This window comes from Trachurus japonicus, chromosome 7, assembly GCF_045865225.1.
Source record: "Trachurus japonicus isolate A0001 chromosome 7, Traja_1.0".
NCBI lineage: Eukaryota > Metazoa > Chordata > Actinopteri > Carangiformes > Carangidae > Trachurus > Trachurus japonicus.
In genome coordinates this window covers 3,075,988-3,101,863 of record NC_140913.1, presented here as the reverse complement: position 1 = coordinate 3,101,863, position 25,876 = coordinate 3,075,988, and the positions used below count along the sequence as shown (strand labels likewise).

The 25,876-nt window shown below is 42.1% G+C and overlaps 1 protein-coding gene and 16 non-coding genes across 17 annotated transcripts in view; all 17 read right to left on the bottom strand.

The window, feature by feature from the left end:
- itpr3 (inositol 1,4,5-trisphosphate receptor, type 3) overlaps positions 1–25,876 on the bottom strand; it is a 129,384-nt gene that overhangs the window by 51,192 nt on the left and 52,316 nt on the right. The window contains exons 21-27 of the mRNA XM_085780810.1: positions 18,258–18,402; positions 18,015–18,159; positions 11,674–11,888; positions 10,993–11,113; positions 9,247–9,301; positions 8,979–9,144; positions 3,500–3,664 (exon numbers count right to left, since the gene is read on the bottom strand). Of these exons, the coding sequence (XP_085636936.1) occupies positions 3,500–3,664; positions 8,979–9,144; positions 9,247–9,301; positions 10,993–11,113; positions 11,674–11,888; positions 18,015–18,159; positions 18,258–18,402 (1,012 nt within the window). The remainder of the gene's footprint in view (positions 1–3,499; positions 3,665–8,978; positions 9,145–9,246; positions 9,302–10,992; positions 11,114–11,673; positions 11,889–18,014; positions 18,160–18,257; positions 18,403–25,876) is intronic.
- On the bottom strand, positions 4,536–4,608 carry trnak-uuu (transfer RNA lysine (anticodon UUU)). The gene has a single exon. It is a non-coding gene; the product is annotated as a tRNA-Lys (tRNA).
- trnak-uuu (transfer RNA lysine (anticodon UUU)) lies at positions 4,842–4,914 on the bottom strand. Its single transcript has one exon. It is a non-coding gene; the product is annotated as a tRNA-Lys (tRNA).
- On the bottom strand, positions 20,863–20,935 carry trnak-uuu (transfer RNA lysine (anticodon UUU)). The gene has a single exon. It is a non-coding gene; the product is annotated as a tRNA-Lys (tRNA).
- On the bottom strand, positions 21,223–21,295 carry trnak-uuu (transfer RNA lysine (anticodon UUU)). The gene has a single exon. It is a non-coding gene; the product is annotated as a tRNA-Lys (tRNA).
- On the bottom strand, positions 21,583–21,655 carry trnak-uuu (transfer RNA lysine (anticodon UUU)). Its single transcript has one exon. It is a non-coding gene; the product is annotated as a tRNA-Lys (tRNA).
- trnak-uuu (transfer RNA lysine (anticodon UUU)) lies at positions 21,943–22,015 on the bottom strand. The gene has a single exon. It is a non-coding gene; the product is annotated as a tRNA-Lys (tRNA).
- Positions 22,303–22,375, bottom strand: trnak-uuu (transfer RNA lysine (anticodon UUU)). Its single transcript has one exon. It is a non-coding gene; the product is annotated as a tRNA-Lys (tRNA).
- Positions 22,663–22,735, bottom strand: trnak-uuu (transfer RNA lysine (anticodon UUU)). Its single transcript has one exon. It is a non-coding gene; the product is annotated as a tRNA-Lys (tRNA).
- On the bottom strand, positions 23,023–23,095 carry trnak-uuu (transfer RNA lysine (anticodon UUU)). Its single transcript has one exon. It is a non-coding gene; the product is annotated as a tRNA-Lys (tRNA).
- trnak-uuu (transfer RNA lysine (anticodon UUU)) lies at positions 23,377–23,449 on the bottom strand. Its single transcript has one exon. It is a non-coding gene; the product is annotated as a tRNA-Lys (tRNA).
- On the bottom strand, positions 23,737–23,809 carry trnak-uuu (transfer RNA lysine (anticodon UUU)). Its single transcript has one exon. It is a non-coding gene; the product is annotated as a tRNA-Lys (tRNA).
- trnak-uuu (transfer RNA lysine (anticodon UUU)) lies at positions 24,097–24,169 on the bottom strand. The gene has a single exon. It is a non-coding gene; the product is annotated as a tRNA-Lys (tRNA).
- Positions 24,457–24,529, bottom strand: trnak-uuu (transfer RNA lysine (anticodon UUU)). The gene has a single exon. It is a non-coding gene; the product is annotated as a tRNA-Lys (tRNA).
- Positions 24,811–24,883, bottom strand: trnak-uuu (transfer RNA lysine (anticodon UUU)). The gene has a single exon. It is a non-coding gene; the product is annotated as a tRNA-Lys (tRNA).
- Positions 25,171–25,243, bottom strand: trnak-uuu (transfer RNA lysine (anticodon UUU)). The gene has a single exon. It is a non-coding gene; the product is annotated as a tRNA-Lys (tRNA).
- On the bottom strand, positions 25,531–25,603 carry trnak-uuu (transfer RNA lysine (anticodon UUU)). The gene has a single exon. It is a non-coding gene; the product is annotated as a tRNA-Lys (tRNA).

The following is a 25,876-nucleotide window of genomic DNA, read 5'->3' as shown; positions in this document are numbered from 1 at the left end:
CCCCTTGTCTCTCTTTCTTAAAACTTGTGTTGTTGTTTTTTTTTCAAACCCCTTTCACTGTTAACTAGTTGGTGGGCTTAGCACTGAGACACTGATCTCTGTAGCTATTTTATAGCTATAGAAACAGATATGAGCCTCTGAGTGAGGCCAGTCCCATCCAACTGTCTATTAACTCCAATACAAAATTTGAAGCTGATTTTCTGAGAGAAGCCAAAGCGCCTCTTTCTTTTAGTGTAAGAGTCTCTAGAACAGCGGTACTCAATAGGCGGCCCGCGGGCCGCATCCGGCCCACCGAACCTTCCAATCAGACCCGCGACTGAGTTCTACTAGTTTACATATTACTGTATACTGTATTTCTCGGGCTCCGTGCGCCTGTAAGTCAAAGCGCTGGGACATGGAAACACGCGCGGAGCGTTTATGTGTGCCTGTGAGGCGCTGCACTGGGATACAGAAACGCCGACGAACCCAAATCACCATGCGCGAGTGTTTGGGGAGTCGGCTGGACTGCAGGGTTTTCCCTGCCTGTCTGCAGAGACCGTGGGTGATTTTCACCGCCGTCTTGGTTCAACTGTGTGTGCATCATGCATGGGGGGCCGTTCAGATGAAGCGTCTTTTGCGCGCGCTCAAACCCATTCAATGTAGCCGCACGTCATGCTCACAACTCAAAAGCCGTAGCCGCGCGCATTTGATGAGACGCAATTGTTTTTTCGTGCACGTCTGCGGCGCACAGCTGCACGACCTGCTTCTCCCCCGCTGTTGTGTCCCGGTGCCCTCGGCCTGTGTCTCCTACTGTTTCCCACTGAGCTCTGCCTCGTTTGAAAGGTGAAGGAAGCCCATGTGTGGAAAGATGTCTCCTCCGAGATGTAGAATGTGTGTTATAGAAGAGAAACACACATTTCAGGACCAATGACTTGTATCCTCAGAGCAGAGTCAGACGTCCTGTGATGGTCAGGTCATATTTAAGTTGAAAATCACAGGGCATGTCTGAGGATACAAGTCAGCAGTGTAAAGCTCCAGCATGATATGTAAATGATGATATGATAATGTCAAGACATTTACAAAACACCGTGAAGTGTATAAATAAAAATTATGTGCTTACAAGTAAAATAAAAATATTTAAATTATTAGACGAAAAAAGGTGAATTTAATTTCAATCTCGGCCTATTTGAATGTTCGGCCCCCAAGGTGTCTGTTAAGAAAAATTCTGGCCCTTTGACAAATGTATTTGAGTACCCCTGCTCTAGAAACACCAAAAACACGTTCAGGAAGTCCTCAGGTCGCTCACGGTCTTCTTCTTGTTCTGATCCGAGCTACTGTTTTGTCAGAATAAAGGCCCTTTCACACCGGGGACGTATTTTTCGAGCGAATAATTAGCACGTCAATACTTTTTACCTTTTTTTTAAAAACCCGGTTTTCATTACAAGTCCTTTCACACCGGCTGTGAATATTACGCAGCGAAAATACAACATAACATTTTTTCTGAGCTTTCGCCCGGCAAATAAACGCATCAACCAATCATGTAGCATGAAAAGGAGGTACGTCACAACACCATGACAACAATGTCAACCTGTCTCTCACCAAAGACGGTTTAAGGAATAGAGTATCTCACCACCTTCTCACCATCTCTTTTTATATACAGTCTATGTTCACCATCTTGTCTTGTTTGACAAGGGACACAAACTTTACAAAGACAACGGAATGAAGGACAGTGATCAGATATTGATCAGACAGTGATCAGACAGTGAGCTGCTGTGTTCATATAGTAAAGTTGGTAACAAGACGACAGTGGCAGTGTGTTAAACGGGTTTAAAGCAGTACTAAAGAACTTTCAGTTTTGGTTGAGTTTGGCGGCGCCAGTGGCCCAAAGCGGTAGTGTTTTGCCTGTAGGAAGACTCCATTTCCCATGAGCACCAGCGCGTAGCGCCGTAAACATCCTGATCTCCCGGTGCATAGAAATTAACAGAAGACGTCCAAACTAAGTTTCTGTTACCAGTGGATCATTTCTCAGTAAACACACATACACAATCCGACGGGAACGTGCCGCATTGCTGCTCCCTCCTCGTCGTGACTCGCAAAAGTGAAAGTGAGACTTAAGTGAGAGCCGGGTTCCTACCATGCTCCTCAAAGCTGCTTAGTGCCAGTGAAGGCGATACAGACCATAATGATACAGACCCCCTCAGGCCATGACAGAGGTGTTATTCAACCTGTTGTAAGTCCATGTACCATCACAAAAGTTATGAAAATATTATATGAAGGTTGAAAAGTTCCTTAGTAAGAACCACCCGTCACAAAGCGAAACTTTGGTTTATAATTGTTGCATCTGATGCCTATTCGAGTCGCCGCCGGTGTGAGTGGTTTTGAGGCAAAATATTCGCCAACAAATATTTTGCAATTTTGTTTCATTTATTCGTCATGTGCCCGGTGTGAAAGGACCGTATAGGCCCAAATGTGAGACTAGTGCCTCAAGACCAATTCATTAATCAGGGACTCCTATGACATGCACTTTATCGACTATTTCACTGAGCCCTTTGTTCCATACATTTATATAAAGTCACAGTGCAACACAACCCTGCATGCATGCGCGCACACACACACACACACACACACACACACACACACACACACACACACACACATACATGTACAAGTTCGCTAGGACTTCGTTCCCTCCTTGCGCAGCGTTATACACATTTTTTCTTTTGTGTTAAACAAATAAACACACACACCCTGATCATGTGCCTGAGTCATGTCACACCTGTCATACTGTCTGACTAGCTGGACACAAGCCTCTTGTACAACACTAAAATCTGTGGTCTATCATCAGGCTGTAAAAGTACTGGACAAGAAGTCAAATGCTCATCATCATTGTCACAGCATTACAAATTACAATTCACTGAGCTGGGATAACTTCATTAAATTCAAAAATGCCTGCATGGCATGCCCGCTTTTTTCTTTTAAAATAAATCTAAAACTATGGTTGAGAGATGGTCAAGTATGTGACCATCTGCTCTGAAACTGTAATGTATTTGTATTTTGTAATCTCTGTAATATATTGTATTGTAATGTATTGTATACCATGTATTTTAAGTAGGCATAGTACTGTTTTTTTTTAATGAATTTTAATTATTGTAGTGCTCAAGTCACCTGCCCCAGAGACTACGGTTGAAAATTAGCCAACTTGGCTAAACCGGCATGTTTACAGAAATGTTTATTAATTTGCACTGTCTCTGTATATTTAAACCAATAAACTAAACTAAATAAACTGTACAATATGTGACTCTTGATCTAAAGGTGGTGGGTTTGATTCTCATGTTGACAGAGATCACTCCCAGCAGCGCCCCCCGTGACACTCTCAAAATTTCTATGTAGAAATTTTTTAGTCTTTCAATTGCTTCACAGGCAGACAGACAGTTCACAAATGTTAGTTTAGCCTTTCACCTTTGATATTAGTGCTATTTACAATGATATTCATCATGAAAATCATGTTTTTACTCCTTACCTCTCCTTTCTCCTTCTTGTCCTTCTTGTCTTTCTTCCCGTCTCCTCCTGAGCTCTTCTTCTCAACCCACAGTTCAGATTTCTCCACCAGTGTCCGGAGGCGATCCAGATCAGCCTTAATCAGCTTGTAGTTTTCCACATCCTGAGCTGAGATCAGCAACTGGACCTAAAGATGCAGCAAGAAATAACAACAATGTGTTTTCAGTGAGTTTGTTAACCCTCACTTGCATTCTACTGTTTTGACCAGCAAATTTGATGAGGTGGCCCAAACTTAGCCAGTGGTAGGACATCCAGCTTATTTGAGAATGTACTGTTTAATTTTAAAAAAAGAATTCAAACCTGGATTTGACAAAAATACGAAGACTGTAGGAAATCAATACAACCACAATAATATATCCTAATAATAATAGTATAATAAAATAAAACAACAAACCATTTGTAAAGGCAGAACTTGTATTTCATGTACAAAGACTGCCTGCATCATTTTATTCTTTTCACTGATGTTGTTCATTCATACACATTCATACACATTCACTGCCTTGACCAAGACAACTCTTTTTTTTTTAAAGTATATTTTTTGGCTTTTTCATGCCTTTATTAGATAGGACAGTTCAGAGTGTGACAGGAAATGGGAGGCAGAGACGGGGGGATGACACGCAGGATAGGGCAGTCCGACGCAGGACTCGAACCGAGGCCGCCTGCAGCGAGGACTATAGCCTCTACACATGGGGTAGGTGCGCTACCAAATGAGCTAAACACCATGCAGTGTTACAGTACATACAGTTAGATTCAGCATCAAATTTTCATTCATCTGAAAGTCTGATGCTCTACCAACCACTTTTTCATTTTGTGAAAAAATTGCCTGGATTCAAAATCTCTTGTAAATATAAATGAGTGATTAACCATTCTTACAGAGATTCTGAATCAGATTTGCAAACTGGACTTGGCTCACAAGAGAGTCCACATTGCTTCATGAAGTAATGTCTGCTTTGAACTCTACTACAGTGTTTATAATGTGAACACTTACCTAAAGGCTTCGCCCGAACAGGGACTTGAACCCTGGACCCTCAGATTAAAAGTCTGATGCTCTACCGACTGAGCTACCCGGGCTTCAACTTGCTGTCTCATCTTGAGAAATATTTGCCTGAGTTCCACATCTCTTTTGCTAAATGGAGGACGCTTGATGCAAAGATTTGGATCTGCCACAGGGGATTAATGAAACTCTTCAAGGACTGGGTTCACAAGAGAGCCCACATTTCTACACGATCCATCAGCATGTAACGTCTGCTTTAAGCTCTACTACAGTGTTTATAATGTGAACACGTACCTTAAAGATAGTGCTCCGCCTGAACAGGGACTTGAACCCTGGACCCTCAGATTAAAAGTCTGATGCTCTACCGACTGAGCTACCCAGGCTTCACACAACTTTTTCATCTCATTATTGGAAGTCTGATGGAAACCCTTGGGGGCACTTGGAGCGCACTTTTTCCAAATTAGGGTTTAGTGCTTTTTTCCAGAGATTATAATGTTAATTAAACTGAAGTCTGCTCTACTCTCTGAGCTACACAGGTGTCATTTCTCCATTCGTCTTGAGGAAATGTACAGTTTAACAAACTTAAAGAAATTACATTTTTTTCAGTCACAGACTTGTCTTTAGGGTCCGGGCAGCTAAGCTGCCGGGACACTATTGTATTCCTAGGAATTCTTTAGGGTCCGGGCAGCTAAGCTGCCGGGACACTATTGTATTCCTAGGAATTCTTCTTCTTTCTTTCTTTCTTTCTTTCTTTCTTCTTCCAAGGAAGTCATACTTCCCATGGGCGAAAACTCACCAAACTTCACAGAAACATCCGACCCCATGCCAGATTCACTCAACTCCAAGGACATGTGCCCCCCCCTCCTAGGGGGGGCACAATAAGCGTTTAAATTTAAAAACTTTAAAAATTCCTACCAAACCAACGGTAGATGCTACAGTGTTGAAACTTCACCACAATGTAGCCTCAATACTGCTGAAACTTTTGTCCACTTAAAGTCATTACAAATTATGAAGTCCATCACTCTGTTTTTTTCAATAACTGTAAAACTTTTAAAATGTATCTCCTCCCACAATTTTTGCTCAATTGTCACCAAACTTGCTACAGAGCATCTCCAGACCGTCCTCCACAAAACTTGTTTCTCGGATTTTTGATTAAGCAAAAATTGAGCCTACAGTGCATGAAAACGTTTGACTGTAAACACTACTGTAAACATATACCATCAAATTCTTGCTAAATACATTTTCAAACTTCCTGAAAAAAAATTAGAATATTTTGGAGTCATGGTTAATGAAGTTTGGCAAATATCAGAATTTTAATTCAAAAACTGAATTTTTGAGAACATTTTGAATTCTGCTCTCATGGGAACAACTGCAGTCAATGTGAGTGTGGAATTTTTAAACATCAGATTTTCTCTTATGAAGCAAAACACTTATCATTAAAAACAAATCACCAACATTTTCATGCTGTCAAGATGCAATTTATGTATTATCAGATTTTTGTTTAGATGACTGAATTTCTGAAATTTTGACCATTTCATCACAACAGCTGCCCGGGCACTGGCTCACCTGAGTGGATAAATGAAGCTACACAGCAGGTCTCACTACAAGCCAATTAGCTCAGCCAGTTAGGAGCTGGTTCTTGGTGTCAGAGGCTGTGGGTTCGAGTCCCAGCAAGGGTGATGATGATGATGATGACAGATCAAAATGTCAGTTGTCCTCAACACGAAACACAAGACAATTGTCCTAATGGTGGCACCACAGCAAGCTTCTAATTTAAAAAATCCAAATAGCTTGGACTGGACTATGTGCGAAGGCTCCTAACATCTTAGAGTCACAGTAGATGTTTAACAAATACATATCATTACCTCAAAAACTGATTTTTCTTTTTACTGTGGTTTCAAATCTGCCTACACGACAGTGAATGGCTTACTCAATTTGTGAAGCCACTGTTGAACTGCCACTTGTCAATTAGCTCAGTGCGATAGACAACGGTCTTTGGTTCCCGAGGTTGTGGGTTCAATCCTCAACTGGTCCAAACTGGACATTATAAGGACAACTGTCTTGTCTTCCTATTCTCCTGTTTGTTGCTCAGAATTGCCTAAATTTGCCCAAAAGTAGCCCGGACCCGACCCATCGCTGCGCAGCAGCTATAATCTTCTTCTTCTTCTTTCTTCTTCTTCCAAGGAAGTCATACTTCCCATGGGTGAAAACTCACCAAACTTCACAGAAACATCCAACCCCATGCCAGATTCACTCAACTCCAAGGACATGTGCCCCCCCCTCCTAGGGGGGGCACAATAAGCATTTAAATTTAAAAACTTTAAAAATTCCTACCATACCAACGGTAGATGCTACAGTTTTGAAACTTCACCACAATGTAGCCTCAATACTGCTGAAACTTTTGTCCACTTAAACTTATTACAAATTATGAAGTCCATCACTCTGTTTTTTTCAATAACTGTAAAACTTTTAAAATGTATCTCCTCCCACAATTTTTGCTCAATTGACACCAAACTTGCTACAGAGCATCTCCAGACCGTCCTCCACAAAACTTGTTTCTCGGATTTTTGATTAAGCAAAAATTGAGCCTACAGTGCATGAAAACGTTTGACTGTAAACACTACTGTAAACATATACCATCAAATTCTTGCTAAATACATTTTCAATCTTCCTGAAAAAAAATGAGAATATTCTGGAGTCATGGTTGATGAAGTTTGGCAAATATCAGAATTTTATCTCAAAAACTGAATTTTCTAGAACATTTTGAATTCTGCTCTCATGGGAACAACTGCAGTCAATGTGAGAGTGGAATTTATAAACATCATATTTTCTCTTATGAAGCAAAACACTTATCATTAAAAACAAATCACCAACATTTCCATGCTGTCAAGATGCAATTTATGTATTATCAGATTTTTGTTTAGATGACTGAATTTCTGAAATTTTGACCATTTCATCACAACAGCTGGCCGGGCACTGGCTCACCTGAGTGGATAAATGAAGCTACACAGCAGGTCTCACTACCAGCCAATTAGCTCAGCGAGTTAGGAGCTGGTTCTTGGTGTCAGAGATTGTGAGTTCGAGACCCAGCAAGGGTGATGATGATGATGACAGATCAAAATGTCACATGTCCTCAAGCTGTTTTGCTGTCTAGATGCAATTTATGTATTAACAGATTTTTGTTTAGATAATAGAATTTCTGACTTTTTGACCATTTTTGAAATCTGCGTTCACAACAGCTGCCCGGGCACTGACTCACCTGAGTGGATAAATGAAGCTACACAGCAGGTCTCTCTACCAGCTAATTAGCTCAGCGGGTTAAGAGCTGGTTCTTGGTGTCAGAGGTTGTGAGTTCAAGACCCAGCAAGGGTGATGATGATGATGATGACAGATTGATATGTCAGATATCCTCAACATGAAATACAAGACAACTGTCCTAATTGTCGAGTCACAGAAAGCCTCTAAGTTTAAAAATCCAAATAGCTTGGACTGGACCATGTGCAAAGGCTCCTAACATCTTAGATTCATAGTAGATGTTTGACAAATACATATCATTATTTTACCTCAAAAACTGATTTTTCTTTTTACTGTGGTTTCAAATCTGCCTACACGACAGTGAATGGCTTACTCAATTTGTGAAGCCACTGTTGTATGCCATTTGTCAATTAGCTCAGTGCGAAAGACAACAGTCTTTGGTTCTAGAGGTTGTGGGTTCAATCCTCAACTGATGCAAATTGAACATTATAAGGTCAACTGTCTTGTCTTCCTATTCTCCTGTTTGTTGCTCAGAATTGCCTAAATTTGCCCAAAAGTAGCCCGGACCCGACCCATCGCTGCGCAGCAGCTATAATCTTGCTTGTGTGTTTTATATGCTTCTACGTGCTTTTGTTTGTTTATGTTGGATATTCATATGAATGTTAATAAATAATTAGTTTGATTGGATAATAAGTTAATTATAAATAGGCAGAAGGTTAGTTAAATTCATTTGATTTAATTCATGTTTATTTAAAAATATGTTTTGGAACCTTTTGTTAGAAGCCATTTTTATGTTACTGTCACTTTAAGAAAACAGGTCTTCAGCGTACACATTCATTTGAGGTACCTGAGGCTTAATTAAGGACTGAGCCACACAGTTTTTTAACCGTAGTGCCTTTTCTGATGAGGAAACCTTGGTTTTGAAATAATCCTGTAACAAGATACCTTGGAAAACTTTGGAAATAAATACATCTTTGTTTAATCTTTTTACACCGGAGTCTGGTTGACGTTTTTTTCCATCCAGTGAAGGTGCACGAGTTAAGTTAACCTCGTTTAAAGCTACAACTCCCACATTGCTTAACACTCTACCAGGACACTAAGGGAGGGAGCTTTCCAAATGCACTATTCAATGAATGTAAAGCTGGCAACCTTTTTTACACTCCTTGAGGTAGTGTGTATGTTTTGTGTGTACCTGTTTGAAGGTGTGCAGAACTTCCTGTCTCTGGCTGAAGTGTCTGAAGAGCAGCTGCAGGGCTCCAGATACCAGAGGAGGGTAGTCATGCATGGTGAGGTGGGTCAGCACTCGCAGAAACATACGACCGCCTTCATCATCCACCTCTAGGATACTGTTTCCCTTACTGTACACACACACATGCACACACAATCAAAAATATATTAAACAGTGATGCAGGTTTTACACACAGTGCATGTTTTTATCGAGTAGATGCAGAATTATGTACCCGACTCCAAACATGGCCTCTGCCTGCTCTCCAATGTGCTGCAGGTTGATGGTGGCTGAGAAGGGACAAACACACAGAGGTTAACAGACACATAGGTGGCTCTGACAAATGTTAAAGAAAATATGGCACAGTTGTAATGTGTTTGCACAGAAACCGAGAAAAGTACACAAAGGTGGATGAACTGATCCTAAGTATTAAACACTGACAGATTTTCGAGTTTATCTAAGTTCTACCTGGTGTTTCCATGTTGACTGGGACATCTGCAAGCGTTGGGGAAAATTAACAACACAAAACACTGTCGGAAGTGTGTTGAAGTGGATGACACCCACAAGATATTTTCAAAGGTTACACAGTTCTCTACCTCTACTGTACACATGGTATTGCAAACAGCAGATTATTATGACTGTAAATTTCATAAAGGTGGATAAACTGATCCTAAATTGATGTTCTCAGGCACCTGTTCACTCAACCCATATGTTTTGGTCTTGTCCTATGTTAAAAGAATATTGGAGATTTTTTTTACATTTCTAACAGAAGTACTGGAGTTGAACACTGAACCATCACCAGAGATAGCCATTTTTGGCACTCCAGGAATTAGGATTAAATTGAACCCAATACAGAAAAATGTAATCTCTTTTTCATCTTTGATAGCTCGCCGTCAAATTCTTTTACAGTGGAAAGACCCTTTACCACCTTCAAAAGATTCCTGGCTTAAAGACCTGATGACATTTTTGAAGCTAGAGAAGGTCAAATTTACACTTCGGGGATCCACCGATAAATTCTATAAACACTGGCAACCTCTTATATCGAATTTTGAGAATATGAATTGTACATCATTAGACTAAGATACGTATTTTTCTAACTGCTTTATGTATGTGCTCATGCTGATAATGTGATCTGGATAAAAGATTTATAATTCTTTTCTTCAATTTTTAAAAAAAACTATTATACATATATATACATTGTTATTATTATGATTGCTATTATCATTTTATTTTTTGTTTTTTATTTGCTTTTCTTTTTTATTTATTTATTTTTGTTTGTTTGTTTGTTTTGTAAATTTGTTTGGTAGTTTTGTTTGTGGGGAGACATCGGGTGGGATGGGAGGGGGAAAAAACCCACTTATGTATTGTTGATTTGTAAGGTGAATTCTCTGAACCAAAATGGAATAAATAAATAATAAAAAATAAAAATAAAATAAAAACTGATCCTAAGTATTAAACACTGACAGATTAGTTTATAAGTTCTACCTGGTGTTTCCATGTTGACTGGGACATCTGCGAGCGTTGGGGAAAATTAACAACACAAAACACTGTCGGAAGTGTGTTGAAGTGGATGACACCCACAGTTCTCTACCTCTACTGTACACATGGTATTGCAAACAACAGATTATTATGACTGTAAATTTCATAAAGGTGGATGAACTGATCCTAAGTATAAACACTGACAGATTTTTAGAGTTTATCTAAGTTCTACCTGGTGTTTCCATGTTGACTGGGACATCTGCAAGAGTTGGGGGAAATTAACAACACAAAACACTGTCGGAAGTGTGTTGAAGTGGATGACACCCACAAGATATTTTCAAAACTTACACAGTTCTCTACCTGTAACTGTACACATGGTATTGCAAACAGCAGATTATTATGAATGTAAATTTCATAAAATCTTTCATCAGTTGTGTCTCCATATTACACTGACAGCGGAAAAAAAGAAAAACGTTTCCATCGACTCTGTGTGTATCTGCACCTGCTTGCTCCATGTTAGTGGTGGCATCTGCATCCGCCATGGAATAGACATCCACAAACTCCTTCTTAAAGACAGACAGCAGGAATGAGATGCGATAGTCCAGACGCACGTTCAGGATGAACTGATGAAGAGCAGAGTCTAGTTCAATGACAGTTTAACAAATAAAATAAAACAGTAACAACTCAACTGACAGGATTTTACAACATCACAGTGTAGAGCGGGAAGTGGTGACTGCTGCTTGACAAAGGTACAAGAGGATAAAGTAGCCTACACCCTCAGTGCAGTTCTGATGGGCCATGGCTAACGAGTTAGCATGCTAACTTCAATAGTAGAGAAGGTGCCATAGATACAGTTAGAGCTTTCAATGCTGATGCACTATGTACCAATAATAAAACTTACAGTGGGCTATGTATAACTCTACCTCTAGCTAACAGTATTTAGCCAGCATCAGGTCATACCAATCACAATAGTTAGTTCTTTAGTGCAGTTGTGTGCAACATCATCACTTACTATAATCTTGATGCAAAAACATCATAATTGCTTGAGAAACCCTGAACATTATGATCATTATAAAAGTAGGGGGCAAAGGCTATTAGATTGCATTATATTGTACAGATGTGATTATTAGAGTGGCCAATGAGTGAGTATTCTGTGTGATTAAACATTTTTTATAAAATTTACCTGTAATATCTCCAGTATCTTCAGCTTGGTGTCCATCACTGTCAGGTCCATTTTGTCAATACTGTCTTTTGAGCCTCTCGGTCCATCAAGTGCCATCCCTGCCCCCAGCCCTGCCCCCCGGGCACCTGAGCCTCCAAATATGGACTGCTTCCTGTTCAAGACCATGGTGGACATAATCTGACCCATCCCATGAATGGAGCGCTTCACATTCTTCCCTTCAGATGGAAAACACAATGGAAAATGGTATCTATTATATAGAGCCAATGTATATATATTTGCTTTATTGTGTATATTGCCACAATAATTATTTCTGAATGTGAAAAGATATCATCATTTGTCTATGAATCTTTTTCATTTGCTGTTTAATTTTCCATGTTTGGGGGAGTTTCCTACTAGCTATTTTACATTCACATCATAATAGCTCAATGCTGACAGTTTCACATCAATTTACATCTATTTACTCAAGTAATTTGACTCAGACATCTCCCACAGCTGCAATGTGTTACCTAACGACTCATTAGTAAGGTGCACTGAAGAAACATTTTGGAAGAGTGATAAAACATCAAAGAATCAAAACACACTGACAAAGTATAATTTCCAAAAAGACACAAGAATACATTTTCAATTGTTAACTCAACAATCAAAATGAAAATGTATAGATTAAAGTTGATTGTTCAAGAACAAAAAGAGTGGTGATCAGTGATTGGTTATCATTGGGCACACACATTCACTCATCATCATCATCATCATCATCATCATCATTTACATATCTGCCTGGCTGGTGATTGGTCAGCTGAACCTGATGACTACCTGCCAATGGGATCTATGCACAGCTCCACCACTTCCTGAATTTAAGGCAGGTCCTTCATTTCCTGTCTTACATTATTGGACAAACTGATTAATCCAGGTGTGTCTGACCATTGTGACTACTCAGACACACCTGGATTAATCAGTTTGTCCAATAATGGCCCATAGGGCCGGATTTACTAAGATCCCAGATAGCGGGCGCTAAATTGTTTGCACCCGCTAAAATATCGCGTGCTTGGTTAGTGCACGTGTAGCCGATGTCATATCTGGCCCTCTGCGTTGTGTTTCTCACGGCCTGCCCTAGGTGGGGTTCGATCCCACAACCTCCCGCACCGGAGACGACGATGCTAACCTCTTCGCCAAGAGGTTGACAACCACTTGGAAGGTTGGTTAGCACGTCTTTTATGGGTGGAGTGAGTGCACATCCGTTACACACGCAAAACAGCTGATCTACTAAGAGTAACCCGCTAAATGAAAACACGTGCAAACCGCAGTATTCAAATGAGGGTTTTGCGCGTGGTAATCGTTTCCACCATGGAGAGTGTGGACAGAGAGCTGGACGGACGAAGGGACAGAATGACATTTGATCCGATGCATACAATGACAGCATGTGTGTTCATCTCTCTCGCGCTCTGTTTAGATTAATAAACACAAATCGCTACAGGGCCCAACTCATCATATAGTGACGAAAAGGCAGCAGCTGCAGCGACAATCACACACCCATAATATGTGTGTGTGTGTGTGTGTGTGTGCCGCTGCCCATGATCCAGTGGATTAATAGAGAGCTCAGGTGGGACACACGGATCTAAACGCTCTGACCACTGACCAGAGGGATCAAAGACGGGTGAAGGCAGCGGTGACGTCTCTCAGTCCGGGACCGGGACTGAGAGACGGAGCTGAGCAGCCAGGTGAGAGGAGAGGAGAGGAGAGGAGAGGAGCGCACTGCAGGACAGACGTGTGCCGTGCGTAACGGCGCGTAAAAGACTTTTAACACGGCTGAAAAACTGTTAGAGAATTACCCAGACATGAGGAAATGCAGAGATATAAGATCATGGGGTTGTATCAGTTAGTACATGGTTTTCAGACGTGGTAAATAAAGACGCAAAAACAGCCACCGCAATCTCTTCTTGGTTTGGTAAATCACATTGCGTGCGCTAAATAAATCAATTTGTATCTACTCCTCCCAGTATTTTGCGCGTTCTGGCTGAAACGCCGATATTTACATATTCATCAAGGCAAACACGCTGAGAGACGCAATCCTCGGTGCGCCCGGTTAGTAGATCAGGTTCCACATGTGTTTGCGTGTGCAATCACATTTGCACACGTTTTAATACACGCAAACCTTTAGTAAATCCGGCCCATAGACTCTACAATCACCACTGTTCAATTATTAACCGTGGCTCTTCGCTCCCTTAACTCCGGTCGTCCCTCCTTGTCCTCCCGGCCACCACATCAGCTGACTTCACCAACGGACCAGTCTCGTCAGAGCCCCCCGCGAAGGTCAGTAGCACACACCCAGGTGCTGCGCCCCCCCTCCCTGCTCGTGATCGGCACATCACTAGTCAGGCATGTAGCGGTGCCCGGAGGGAGGACATTCTGTCACCCAGGTGCAACTGTTAATGACATTAAATCAGCTGCTCTGCTCCTAAGCGACCAGCACAGGTCTGTCGCTACCTTAGTCCTTGAGGCAGGCGTAAATGATATAAAAAATCAGCGGTCGGAGGAGGTCAAACAGGATTTTACCCGCCTCGTTGACGCACTGCTGGACACCGGTAAACAGCTAATCATTTCCGGTCCGCTGCCCGCTCCGCGATTCGGCGATCTTAAATTCAGCCGCCTCCGTCAGCTCCACACCTGGCTGAAAGGCTACTGTATGCACAAAGGTATCCCCTTTGTGGATAACTTCGCAGCCTTCCTGAAAAGACCGCAGTTCTTTAAAAGAGATGGCTTACATCCAAACCGTGAAGGCTCAGGCCTCCTAGCCTCCAACATTGAATTGACTCTCCAATCATGCTCCGCCTGACTCACTGTAACCCCGTATAGCTCCCCCTACCTCTGTAGCAGCTTCACTACACCTAAGAGCATCCCTGTAAGAGTGACAAATAGACCACACAGATCATTCATTCTGCCTACAACTAATTCTAGAAATCCACTCAACCTGGTTCCAGTCAGATCTTCTTCTCGCCTTATAACCTGCCTGTCAGCTATCACTCCAGTCTCTAGTACTGCCGAGTCATTAGTTCCACCCCAGCTCAGTGAACTCAGGTCAATACATGAATTTCAAACCTGTGATGGGCTTAAATTCCTGCATTTAAATATAAGGAGTTTGCTGTCAAAGCTTGATTTTATTAATGTGCTGATTACCGAATCAAACCTTGACATTTTAGTCATCACAGAGTCATGGCTCTCTGGAAAAGTGTCAGACTCGGATGTAGCCATTAAGGGTTTCAATCTGTTTAGAGCAGACAGGAAATCAAGAGGGGGCGGGGTCATAATCTACATCAAAGAGCATCTGGTAGTGCACGTAATTTCCTCTGCCTCTGTGCCCAATTGTTGTGAATGTATTATTCTGGATGTCAGTGTTGGGGGCGATAGTCATATCACAATTAGTGGGATTTATCGTCCACCCTCTGCCCCTATCTCAGCCTTAGAAGAGCTAGGAAAACTATTCTCTCCCTATATTTCCTCTGAGTTAGTTATACTGGGTGATCTGAATTTAGATTGGTTGTCTCCCTGTTCATCTAAGCTTAAAGAGTTATGCCTCGAATTAAATTTGTCCCAGCTGATCTCCTATCCCACTAGGCCTAATAATAAGGATAACTCTAAATCCACGTTGATTGATCTTATTCTGACTAACAGGCCGCAGAAATATCCATGTAGCGGAGTTCTCGCTCAGGATATCAGTGACCACTGTCCTATAGCCTGTGTTAGAATGACCAAAAGTCAGAGTTCCAGGGGACGTACCATCAGAAAGCGCAACTTTAAAAACTTCAATGAGCAAGCTTTTATAAATGACTTGTCTCATGTTGACCTAAAAAAGGTTGACTTAATCCCGGACTCTGAGCTGGCCTTTGAGTATTTTCGAAGTGTTTTTAGCTCTCTCATAGATAAACATGCCCCGTACAAGAAATTCCGTATAAAAAACCGGTCCAATCCCTGGTTCACTCCTGACCTATCTGAAGCTATCCATGTCAGAGATCTGGCCTGGTCTAAGGCCAGACTCTCTAACAGCCCATCTGATTGGCTGCTCTTCAGAAAGCTGCGCAACAAATGCATCAGCTCAATCAGGAGGGCTAAATCCACTTTCTATTTATCCTCTCTTGCTTCCAGCCAAGGTGATGCTACTAAATTTTGGAAAACCATTAAATCTCTAAATTCCACACCTATCTCTACTCTCCCCTCGCAAATAACTTGTGGTAACTCCTGCATTTCTAATAAATCGGATATGTGTGATGCTTTTAATCACCATTTCATAGCCTCTAGTCATTTGTTTGATAGCAACATTGTCCCAGCTCCTCCTGACCCAGTATTCGTGACTGCATCCAACCCACTAGCAGTCTTTACAATGAGACCGGTAAGCCATGCCGAGGTAATGAAAGCAATCATTCACCTTGACTGCAAGAAATCCAAAGGTGAAGATGACCTTGATCCATATCTTCTGCACTTGAGTGCCCCCTTAATTGCCGCACCGCTTACACACATCTTTAATATGACATTTTCATCTGGTAAAATCCCTGCTGTGTGGAAGGCTGCGCAGGTTGTTCCATTATTCAAGGGTGGTATTGCTAATAATTTAGATAACTATCGACCAATCTCAAAGCTCTGCTGTTTAGCCAAAATTTTAGAATCCCTTGTAAACTCCCAACTGCGAGCCTTTTTGGACTCAAACAACATTCTTCAACTAGAACAGTCAGGTTTCAGACCGGGTCACAGCACTACCACAGCTACAGCACTTGTTATTAATAACATCATTAATGGGTTAGACTCTCACCAGCATTGCACAGCTCTTTTCATTGATTTGTCAAAAGCTTTTGACACTGTAGACCATAACATCCTGTTACACAAGCTCTCGTCCATCGGCCTTGATAGCCCGTCTCTCAACTGGTTCTCCAATTATCTCACTGGGAGAACGCAAGCAGTTGCTGTAGATGGATTTAGATCCAGCTCGCTCTCATTGCAAAAAGGTGTTCCGCAAGGGTCCATTCTTGGTCCCCTTCTATTCTCTCTTTATGTCAATAATATTGTTACCCCATCCCCAGCCTGCAATGTCCATTATTACGCAGACGATACTATCTTATATAGCATTGCCCCTACTCTCACCTCAGCTGTTGTTAATTTACAATCTACCTTCAACCATTTCCAGTCATCTCTTGTAGCTTATAAACTTGTACTGAACTCCAGCAAAACTAAATGTATGTTGTTCACAAGGTCCCATGAAAGCATCTCCCCTCTCAGTATCCACACATTAGATGGTCAGCTTATTGAAACGGTCAACGCTTACAAATACTTAGGCATCTGGCTGGACTCCAGGCTTTCCTTTCGTAACCACGTGGACCACCTTATCAACAAACTTAGGTCCAGAATTGGTTTTCTATACAGAAACAAGTCTTGCTTCTCATCACAGAGCAAGAAGATTATTGTTCATGCCACTGTAATGTCTGTTCTTGATTTCAATGATGTGATATATATGCATGCCTCAGCCTCAGCACTGAAACCCCTAGACTCTATCTTTCATAGTGCCCTACGCTTTATCACCGGGGACCCATATTTAACACACCACTGCTCTTTATATAGCAAGGTGGGTTGGCCATCACTCACCACCCGCAGAGAACAGCATTGTCTACTATTCATCTACAAAGCTCTACTCGGAATGCTTCCCCCGTATTTAACTTCACTTTTGCATTCTCGCTCTACAGGTCTCCCTACCCGCTCCCAGTCCCATATCAGACTCCATCTCCCTTACACAAACTCAGAGCTAGGAAAAACTGCCTTCTCCTTCTATGCCCCACACCGATGGAACAAATTACAAAACTCACTGAAAATCGATAGACTTATCTCACTTGAGGCTTTCAAAAACCTACTTCTCACCGCAGTTTTGGGGGCTCAGACGTGCACTTGCTTTAGTTAGTAATTTCACTACTCCTGTTTTCATAACTGTATTTTATTGTGTTGTATTGATGTTTGATGTTTCATTTCTGTGAACTCTGTATGCTACAGGGCATCCTTGAAAAAGAGAGCTTGCTCTCAATGGATCTACCCTGTTAAAATAAAGGTAAAATAAATAAATAACCAATTTCCTACAACATATTTTATTATTCAACTGAAACATAATTAAGCAATGACATTAATCTTATTTCTGCCAAAATTATTTAATATCATCCCAATTAAACTTTCTGTCATTTTCTTTGTGGAAAATTAGCAAATCATTTATTTTTGTGGCCTCAGTAACAGTGGTTGTAAACTTAAAATGCCTTTTGAAGCACGTTTTTCAACAGTTTTTTGATTCAGTGATCATGCACTGTAGAATTACCTACCTGATCCATCATCATGGAATAATAGCCCAGCATGTCCAGGATTGGGTCTACAATCAATAATGCCCAGCAGGGTTCGGGTGAGTCTCAGCAGCTCAAAGAAACTGTAGAAACCAAAGTAGATCAAGTGTCTGGCCAAACTCACGACCTGAAGAGAACAGAAGAAATTATCACAGGAGAAAATACAAAAATGTAATATTGGAGGAAGTTGCAAAATGAAAGGTAAGAAGAGGAGCAAAGACACACCTCATATGTGAGTTTGTTTTTCTCCTCATTGTGGAATGGCAATTCATCATTCAGGACATTATTGAGATATTCCTCCATGAATGCCATGGTGTTGGAGAAACGGTTCTTCTTGTTGTCTCTGCTGTCGTCCATATTGGAGTCATAACTGAGAATGACATGAATCACAACGAATGAATGACAAAATAATACATGCTTATGAGCATAGATCTTTGACCTAGAAAACAATGATGGTTAATAACAATAACATCTTAAAGGGACAACGAGGAGTTTCTATTTGGTTATAAAAAAGTCTCACGTTAATGTGGATGAATCTACGCTACCCACACTTGTTAATGACTTTAATTATTGATGAATGAAAACATGAGTCCGTCTTGCGCCGATCAAAGAATTTGAAAATGGTCACTTGGAATTTTGGTCGTATGATGATACTACTGTACCAGTAACCTGACATCATCATTTCTGAGAACAGGATTAAGCAAAACATCTGTAGACTTTGAAACATGAACAAGCAAGTGACCACTCCTACAACGGTTCCAAAATTGAAGGGCAGACTTATCAACTTGTGGTGACCAACGTGCATCTGCCACAGGGGATTAATGAAATTCTTCAAGAACTGGGTTCACAAGATAACCCACATTCATGATCCATCAACTTGTAATGTCTACTTTGAACTCTACTACAATATGTATAATGTGAACACGTACCTAAAAGACAGCACTACACCTGGACCAGTGGCGGCTGGTCAATAGAGGGCGCTCGGGCGCCGCCCCCCCTGATGAAAAGCGATTTTTAATTATTATAATTTTTTCCAAAATAATAATTTAAAATTAATATTTTTTTCTTATTGTACCTGTGAATGTGATAGGAATTCTTAAAATCGAGCTGTATATAAAATAAAACCATTATTTAGAGGCTAATTTGCCTACAGGTTCATTTACTGTCTCTGTTATATCTATCGCTCTGTGTCTGGGGCGCTGGAGAAGTCGCCCGAGCAGTGTACCGGCTCAGCCAATCAGTGACTGTTGCTAAGTAAAAAATATACGGAGCAACAGGTAATTTAGCCAATCAGCGTCGTCGGATTTTATGCCTTTGGGGCGCAGAAAATATCGCCCCAAACCAAACATTTTGGTCTCCCGTGGCAACCAGAAATCGAGGGGGAAATTAACCGAGGAGCTGTCCTCGGTAGCAGGATGGCTACGCAGTTTTCATCAGTTTCAAATTCTGTTTCCCGTATAATTTACTTTTTTAAAAAAGGGAGGACAGATACCACACGGACTGTTACTGGAGTTAGAGACCTATTTATCTGAACAGATTACAAAACATGAACTCTCAAGGGACACATGAACGGTGCTGTCAGCTAACGTTAGCCAAGCTAGGCAGAAGTCAGGACTAGCAGCAGAGCTTCACAGCTGGATGAAAAACACGGTTTCACGGTGAGGAAATACAACCAACAGGTGGATAAAACTCTGTGGGCCTGTGGCGGGAGGCTGCTATGATGTGACAGGAGGCCGCGTAGTGTGTGGGAGGAGCACCGGAGGACCGGAGCACCGTTAACCGGCACGTTAGAGACTGCTCTCTCTTGATGCTCGGAGCGAACTTTTGGACTACATGCTGTTGGTTCATCCGCGGTGCGTTCACAGCTCGTCCGAGAGCGTTTTTATTAGTTCATCCAGCTTCTGGGACACTGGACTGGACACTGTTATTCCTAAGTGACACCAGGGGAAACTACTCACCCAGGCTGTGACAGGACGTCTGTGATGCGGAGCATCAGGCTGCAGCGCACTGTTCAATATGTTTACAGGTGTGACCAGTACGTTCACAGTTAGACTCGTCATCAAACCTGATAATGCAGCAGTTAAAATCTCACATCAGCTAGGTCAGACCAAACTTAATCACGTTATGTTCCTCCTATAGTGTTCCTGTCACACTTTGTCTATAGTTAACATTAATCACTGCTGTAGGTTACATCATACACATGCCTTTTAATAACCATATTTTTGTATTAAGAGTATTTGCTAATATATTTCACGTCCACTGTGTGCCACCAGTGAAAGACTACTGTTTGTTCATTGTCATTATCTGTCAAACTGCTGATTTATGAAGGCAAATGAATAATTAATGTTTATCCCTAAAAATGGGTTTGGGGTTCTTTTATCAAGATGGTCACCAAAAACTTCAGGGACAAACAGCCCCACCTAGAATATTTTTCACCAGCCGCCACTGACCTGGACCCTCAGATTAAAAGTCTGATGCTCTACCGACTGAGCTACCCAGGCTTCATCCTGGTGGATCATCTTGTAAGAAATTCAGCTGGGGTCAAAATCTCCATTTGACGCATTAATAAAGAGGTAACCACTACAATGGTTCCAAAATTGAAGGGCAGACTTGTCAACTTGCTGGTGGTGAGCAACGTGCATCTGCCACAGGGGATTACGGGAACTGTTCAAGGAGTAGGTTCACAAAAGAGGCTACATTTCCATCAGCATGTAATGTCTGCTTTGAACTCTGCTACAGTGTTTATAATGTGAACACATAGTGCTCCACCGGGACTTTAAACTCTACTACAGTGTTTATAATGTGAACATGTACCTTAAAGATAGTGACCCACCTGAACAGGGACTTGAACCCTGGACCCTCAGATTAAAAGTCTGATGCTCTACCGACTGAGCTACCCAGGCTTCATAGAGATGCTTTATCTTCTAAGAAATTCGGCTGGGTTCAAAACCTCTTTTGAAACATGGGCAAAGAGGTAACCACTCCTACAATGGTTCCAGAATTGAAGGGCAGACTTGTCAACTTGCGAGAGTAGAGCAATGGGCATCTGCCACAGGGGATTAATGAAACTCTTCAAGGACTGGGTTCACAAGAGAGCCCACATTTCTACACGATCCATCAGCTTGTAACGTCTGATTTCAGCTCTACTTCAGTGTTTATAATGTGAACACGTACCTTAAAGATAGTGCCACGCCTGAACAGGGACTTGAACCCTGGACCCTCAGATTAAAAGTCTGATGCTCTACCGACTGAGCTATCCAGGCTTCATAGAGATGGTTTATCTTGTAAGAAATTCGGCTGGGTTCAAAACCTCTTTTGAAACATGGCCAAAGAGGTAACCACACCTACAATGGTTCCGGAATTGAAGGGCAGACTTGTCAACTTGCTAGTGTAGAGCAATGGGCATCTGCCACAGGGGACTAATGAAACTCTTCAAGGACTGGGTTTACAAGAGAGCCCACATTTCTACACGATCCATCAGCATGTAACGTCTGCTTTAAGCTCTACTACAGTGTTTATAATGTGAACACATATCTTAAGGACAGTACTCCGCCTGAACAGGGACTTGAACCCTGGACCCTCAGATTAAAAGTCTGATGCTCTACCGACTGAGCTACCCAGGCTTCATAGAGATGCTTTATCTTCTAAGAAATTCGGCTGGGTTCAAAACCTCTTTTGAAACATGGGCAAAGAGGTAACCACTCCTACAATGGTTCCAGAATTGAAGGGCAGACTTGTCAACTTGCGAGAGTAGAGCAATGGGCATCTGCCACAGGGGATTAATGAAACTCTTCAAGGACTGGGTTCACAAGAGAGCCCACATTTCTACACGATCCATCAGCTTGTAACGTCTGATTTCAGCTCTACTTCAGTGTTTATAATGTGAACACGTACCTTAAAGATAGTGCCACGCCTGAACAGGGACTTGAACCCTGGACCCTCAGATTAAAAGTCTGATGCTCTACCGACTGAGCTATCCAGGCTTCATAGAGATGGTTTATCTTGTAAGAAATTCGGCTGGGTTCAAAACCTCTTTTGAAACATGGCCAAAGAGGTAACCACACCTACAATGGTTCCGGAATTGAAGGGCAGACTTGTCAACTTGCTAGTGTAGAGCAATGGGCATCTGCCACAGGGGACTAATGAAACTCTTCAAGGACTGGGTTTACAAGAGAGCCCACATTTCTACACGATCCATCAGCATGTAACGTCTGCTTTAAGCTCTACTACAGTGTTTATAATGTGAACACATATCTTAAGGACAGTACTCCGCCTGAACAGGGACTTGAACCCTGGACCCTCAGATTAAAAGTCTGATGCTCTACCGACTGAGCTACCCAGGCTTCATCCTGCTGCTCTATCTTGTAAGAAATTCGGCTGGGTTCAAATCCTCTTTTGAAACATGGACAAAGAGGTAACCACTCCTACAATGGTTCCAGAACTGAAGGGCAGACTTGTCAATTTGCGAGAGTAGAGCAATGGGCATCTGCCACACGGGAATAATGAAACTCTTCAAGGACAGGGTTCACAAGAGAGCACACATTTCTACACGATCCATCAGCATGTAACGTCTGATTTCAGCTCTACTTCAGTGTTTATAATGTGAACACATATCTTAAGGACAGTACTCCGCCTGAACAGGGACTTTAACCCTGGACACTCAGATTAAAAGTCTGATGCTCTACCGACTGAGCTACCCAGGCTTCATCCTGCTGCTCTATCTTGTAAGAAATTCGGCTGGGTTCAAAACCTCTTTTGAAACATGGACAAAGAGGTACCCACTCCTACAATGGTTCCAGAATTGAAGGGCAGACTTGTCAACTTGCTAGTGTAGAGCAATGGGCATCTGCCACACGGGATTAATGAAACGCTTCAAGGACTGGGTTCACAAGAGAGCCCACATTTCTACACGATCCATCAGCATGTAACGTCTGATTTCAGCTCTACTTCAGTGTTTATAATGTGAACACGTACCTTAAAGACAGTGCCACGCCTGAACAGGGACTTGAACCCTCGACCCTCAGATTAAAAGTCTGATGCTCTACCGACTGAGCTACCCAGGCTCCATAGAGATGTTTTATCTTGTAAGAAATTCGGCTGGGTTCAAAACCTCTTTTGAAACATGAACAAAGAGGTACCCATTCCTACAATGGTTCCAAAATTGAAGGGCAGACTTGTCAACTTGCTAGTGTAGAGCAATGGGACACAGGGGACTAATGAAACTCTTCAAGGACTGGGTTTACAAGAGAGCCCACATTTCTACACGATCCATCAGCATGTAATGTCTGCTTTAAGCTCTACTACAGTGTTTATAATGTGAACACATATCTTAAGGACAGTACTCCGCCTGAACAGGGACTTGAACCCTGGACCCTCAGATTAAAAGTCTGAAGCTCTACCGACTGAGCTACCCAGGCTTCATCCTGCTGCTCTATCTTGTAAGAAATTCGGCTGGGTTCAAATCCTCTTTTGAAACATGGACAAAGAGGTAACCACTCCTACAATGGTTCCAGAACTGAAGGGCAGACTTGTCAACTTGCTAGTGTAGAGCAATGGGCATCTGCCACACGGGATTAATGAAACTCTTCAAGGACGGGGTTCACAAGAGAGCCCACATTTCTACACGATCCATCAGCATGTAACGTCTGATTTCAGCTCTACTTCCGTGTTTATAATGTGAACACGTACCTTAAAGATAGTGCCACGCCTGAACAGGGACTTGAACCCTGGACCCTCAGATTAAAAGTCTGATGCTCTACCGACTGAGCTATCCAGGCTTCATAGAGATGTTTTATCTTGTAAGAAATTCGGCTGGGTTCAAAACCTCTTTTGAAATATGGACAAAGAGGTAACCACACCTACAATGGTTCCGGAATTGAAGGGCAGACTTGTCAACTTGCGAGAGTAGAGCAATGGGCATCTGCCACACGGGATTAATGAAACTCTTCAAGGACTGGGTTCACAAGAGAGCCCACATTTCTACACGATCCATCAGCATGTAACGTCTGATTTCAGCTCTACTTCAGTGTTTATAATGTGAACACGTACCTTAAAGATAGTGCCACGCCTGAACAGGGACTTGAACCCTGGACCCTCAGATTAAAAGTCTGATGCTCTACCGACTGAGCTATCCAGGCTTCATAGAGATGTTTTATCTTGTAAGAAATTCGGCTGGGTTCAAAACCTCTTTTGAAACATGGACAAAGAGGTAACCACACCTACAATGGTTCCGGAATTGAAGGGCAGACTTGTCAACTTGCGAGAGTAGAGCAATGGGCATCTGCCACACGGGATTAATGAAACGCTTCAAGGACGGGGTTCACAAGAGAGCCCACATTTCTACACGATCCATCAGCATGTAACGTCTGATTTCAGCTCTACTTCAGTGTTTATAATGTGAACACGTACCTTAAAGATGGTGCCACGCCTGAACAGGGACTTGAACCCTGGACCCTCAGATTAAAAGTCTGATGCTCTACCGACTGAGCTATCCAGGCTTCATAGAGATGTTTTATCTTGTAAGAAATTCGGCTGGGTTCAAAACCTCTTTTGAAACATGGACTAAGAGGTAACCACACCTACAATGGTTCCGGAATTGAAGGGCAGACTTGTCAACTTGCGAGAGTAGAGCAAAGGGCATCTGCCACAGGGGATTAATGAAACTCTTCAAGGACTGGGTTCACAAGAGAGACCACATTTCTACACGATCCATCAGCATGTAACGTCTGATTTCAGCTCTACTTCAGTGTTTATAATGTAAGAAATTCGGCTAGTGCCACGCCTGAACAGGGACTTGAACCCTGGACCCTCAGATTAAAAGTCTGATGCTCTACCGACTGAGCTACCCAGGCTTCAGAGAGATGTTTTATCTTGTAAGAACATCGGCTGGGTTCAAAACCTCTTTTGAAACATGAACAAAGAGGTACCCATACCTACAATGGTTCCGAAATTGAAGGGCAGACTTGTCAACTTGCTAGTGTAGAGCAATGGGCATCTGCCACAGGGGACTAATGAAACTCTTCAAGGACTGGGTTCACAAGAGAGCCCACATTTCTACACGATCCATCAGCATGTAACGTATGCTTTAAACTCTACTACAGTGTTTATAATGTGAACACATATCTTAAGGACAGTACTCCGCCTGAACAGGGACTTGAACCCTGGACCCTCAGATTAAAAGTCTGATGCTCTACCGACTGAGCTATCCAGGCTTCATAGAGATGTTTTATCTTGTAAGAAATTCGGCTGGGTTCAAAACCTCTTTTGAAACATGGACAAAGAGGTAACCACTCCTACAATGGTTCCAGAATTGAAGGGCAGACTCGTCAACTTGCTAGTGTAGAGCAATGGGCATCTGCCACAGGGGATTAATGAAACTCTTCAAGGACTGGGTTCACAAGAGAGCCCACATTTCTACACGATCCATCAGCATGTAACGTCTGCTTTAAACTCTACTACAGTGTTTATAATGTGAACACATATCTTAAGGACAGTACTCCGCCTGAACAGGGACTTGAACCCTGGACCCTCAGATTAAAAGTCTGATGCTCTACCGACTGAGCTACCCAGGCTTCATCCTGCTGCTCTATCTTGTAAGAAATTCGGCTGGGTTCAAATCCTCTTTTGAAACATGGACAAAGAGGTAACCACTCCTACAATGGATCCAGAATTGAAGGGCAGACTTGTCAACTTGCTAGTGTAGAGCAATGGGCATCTACCACAGGGGATTAATGAAACTCTTCAAGGACTGGGTTCACAAGAGAGCCCACATTTCTACACGATCCATCAGCATGTAACGTCTGAATTCAGCTCTACTTCATTGTTTATAATGTGAACACGTACCT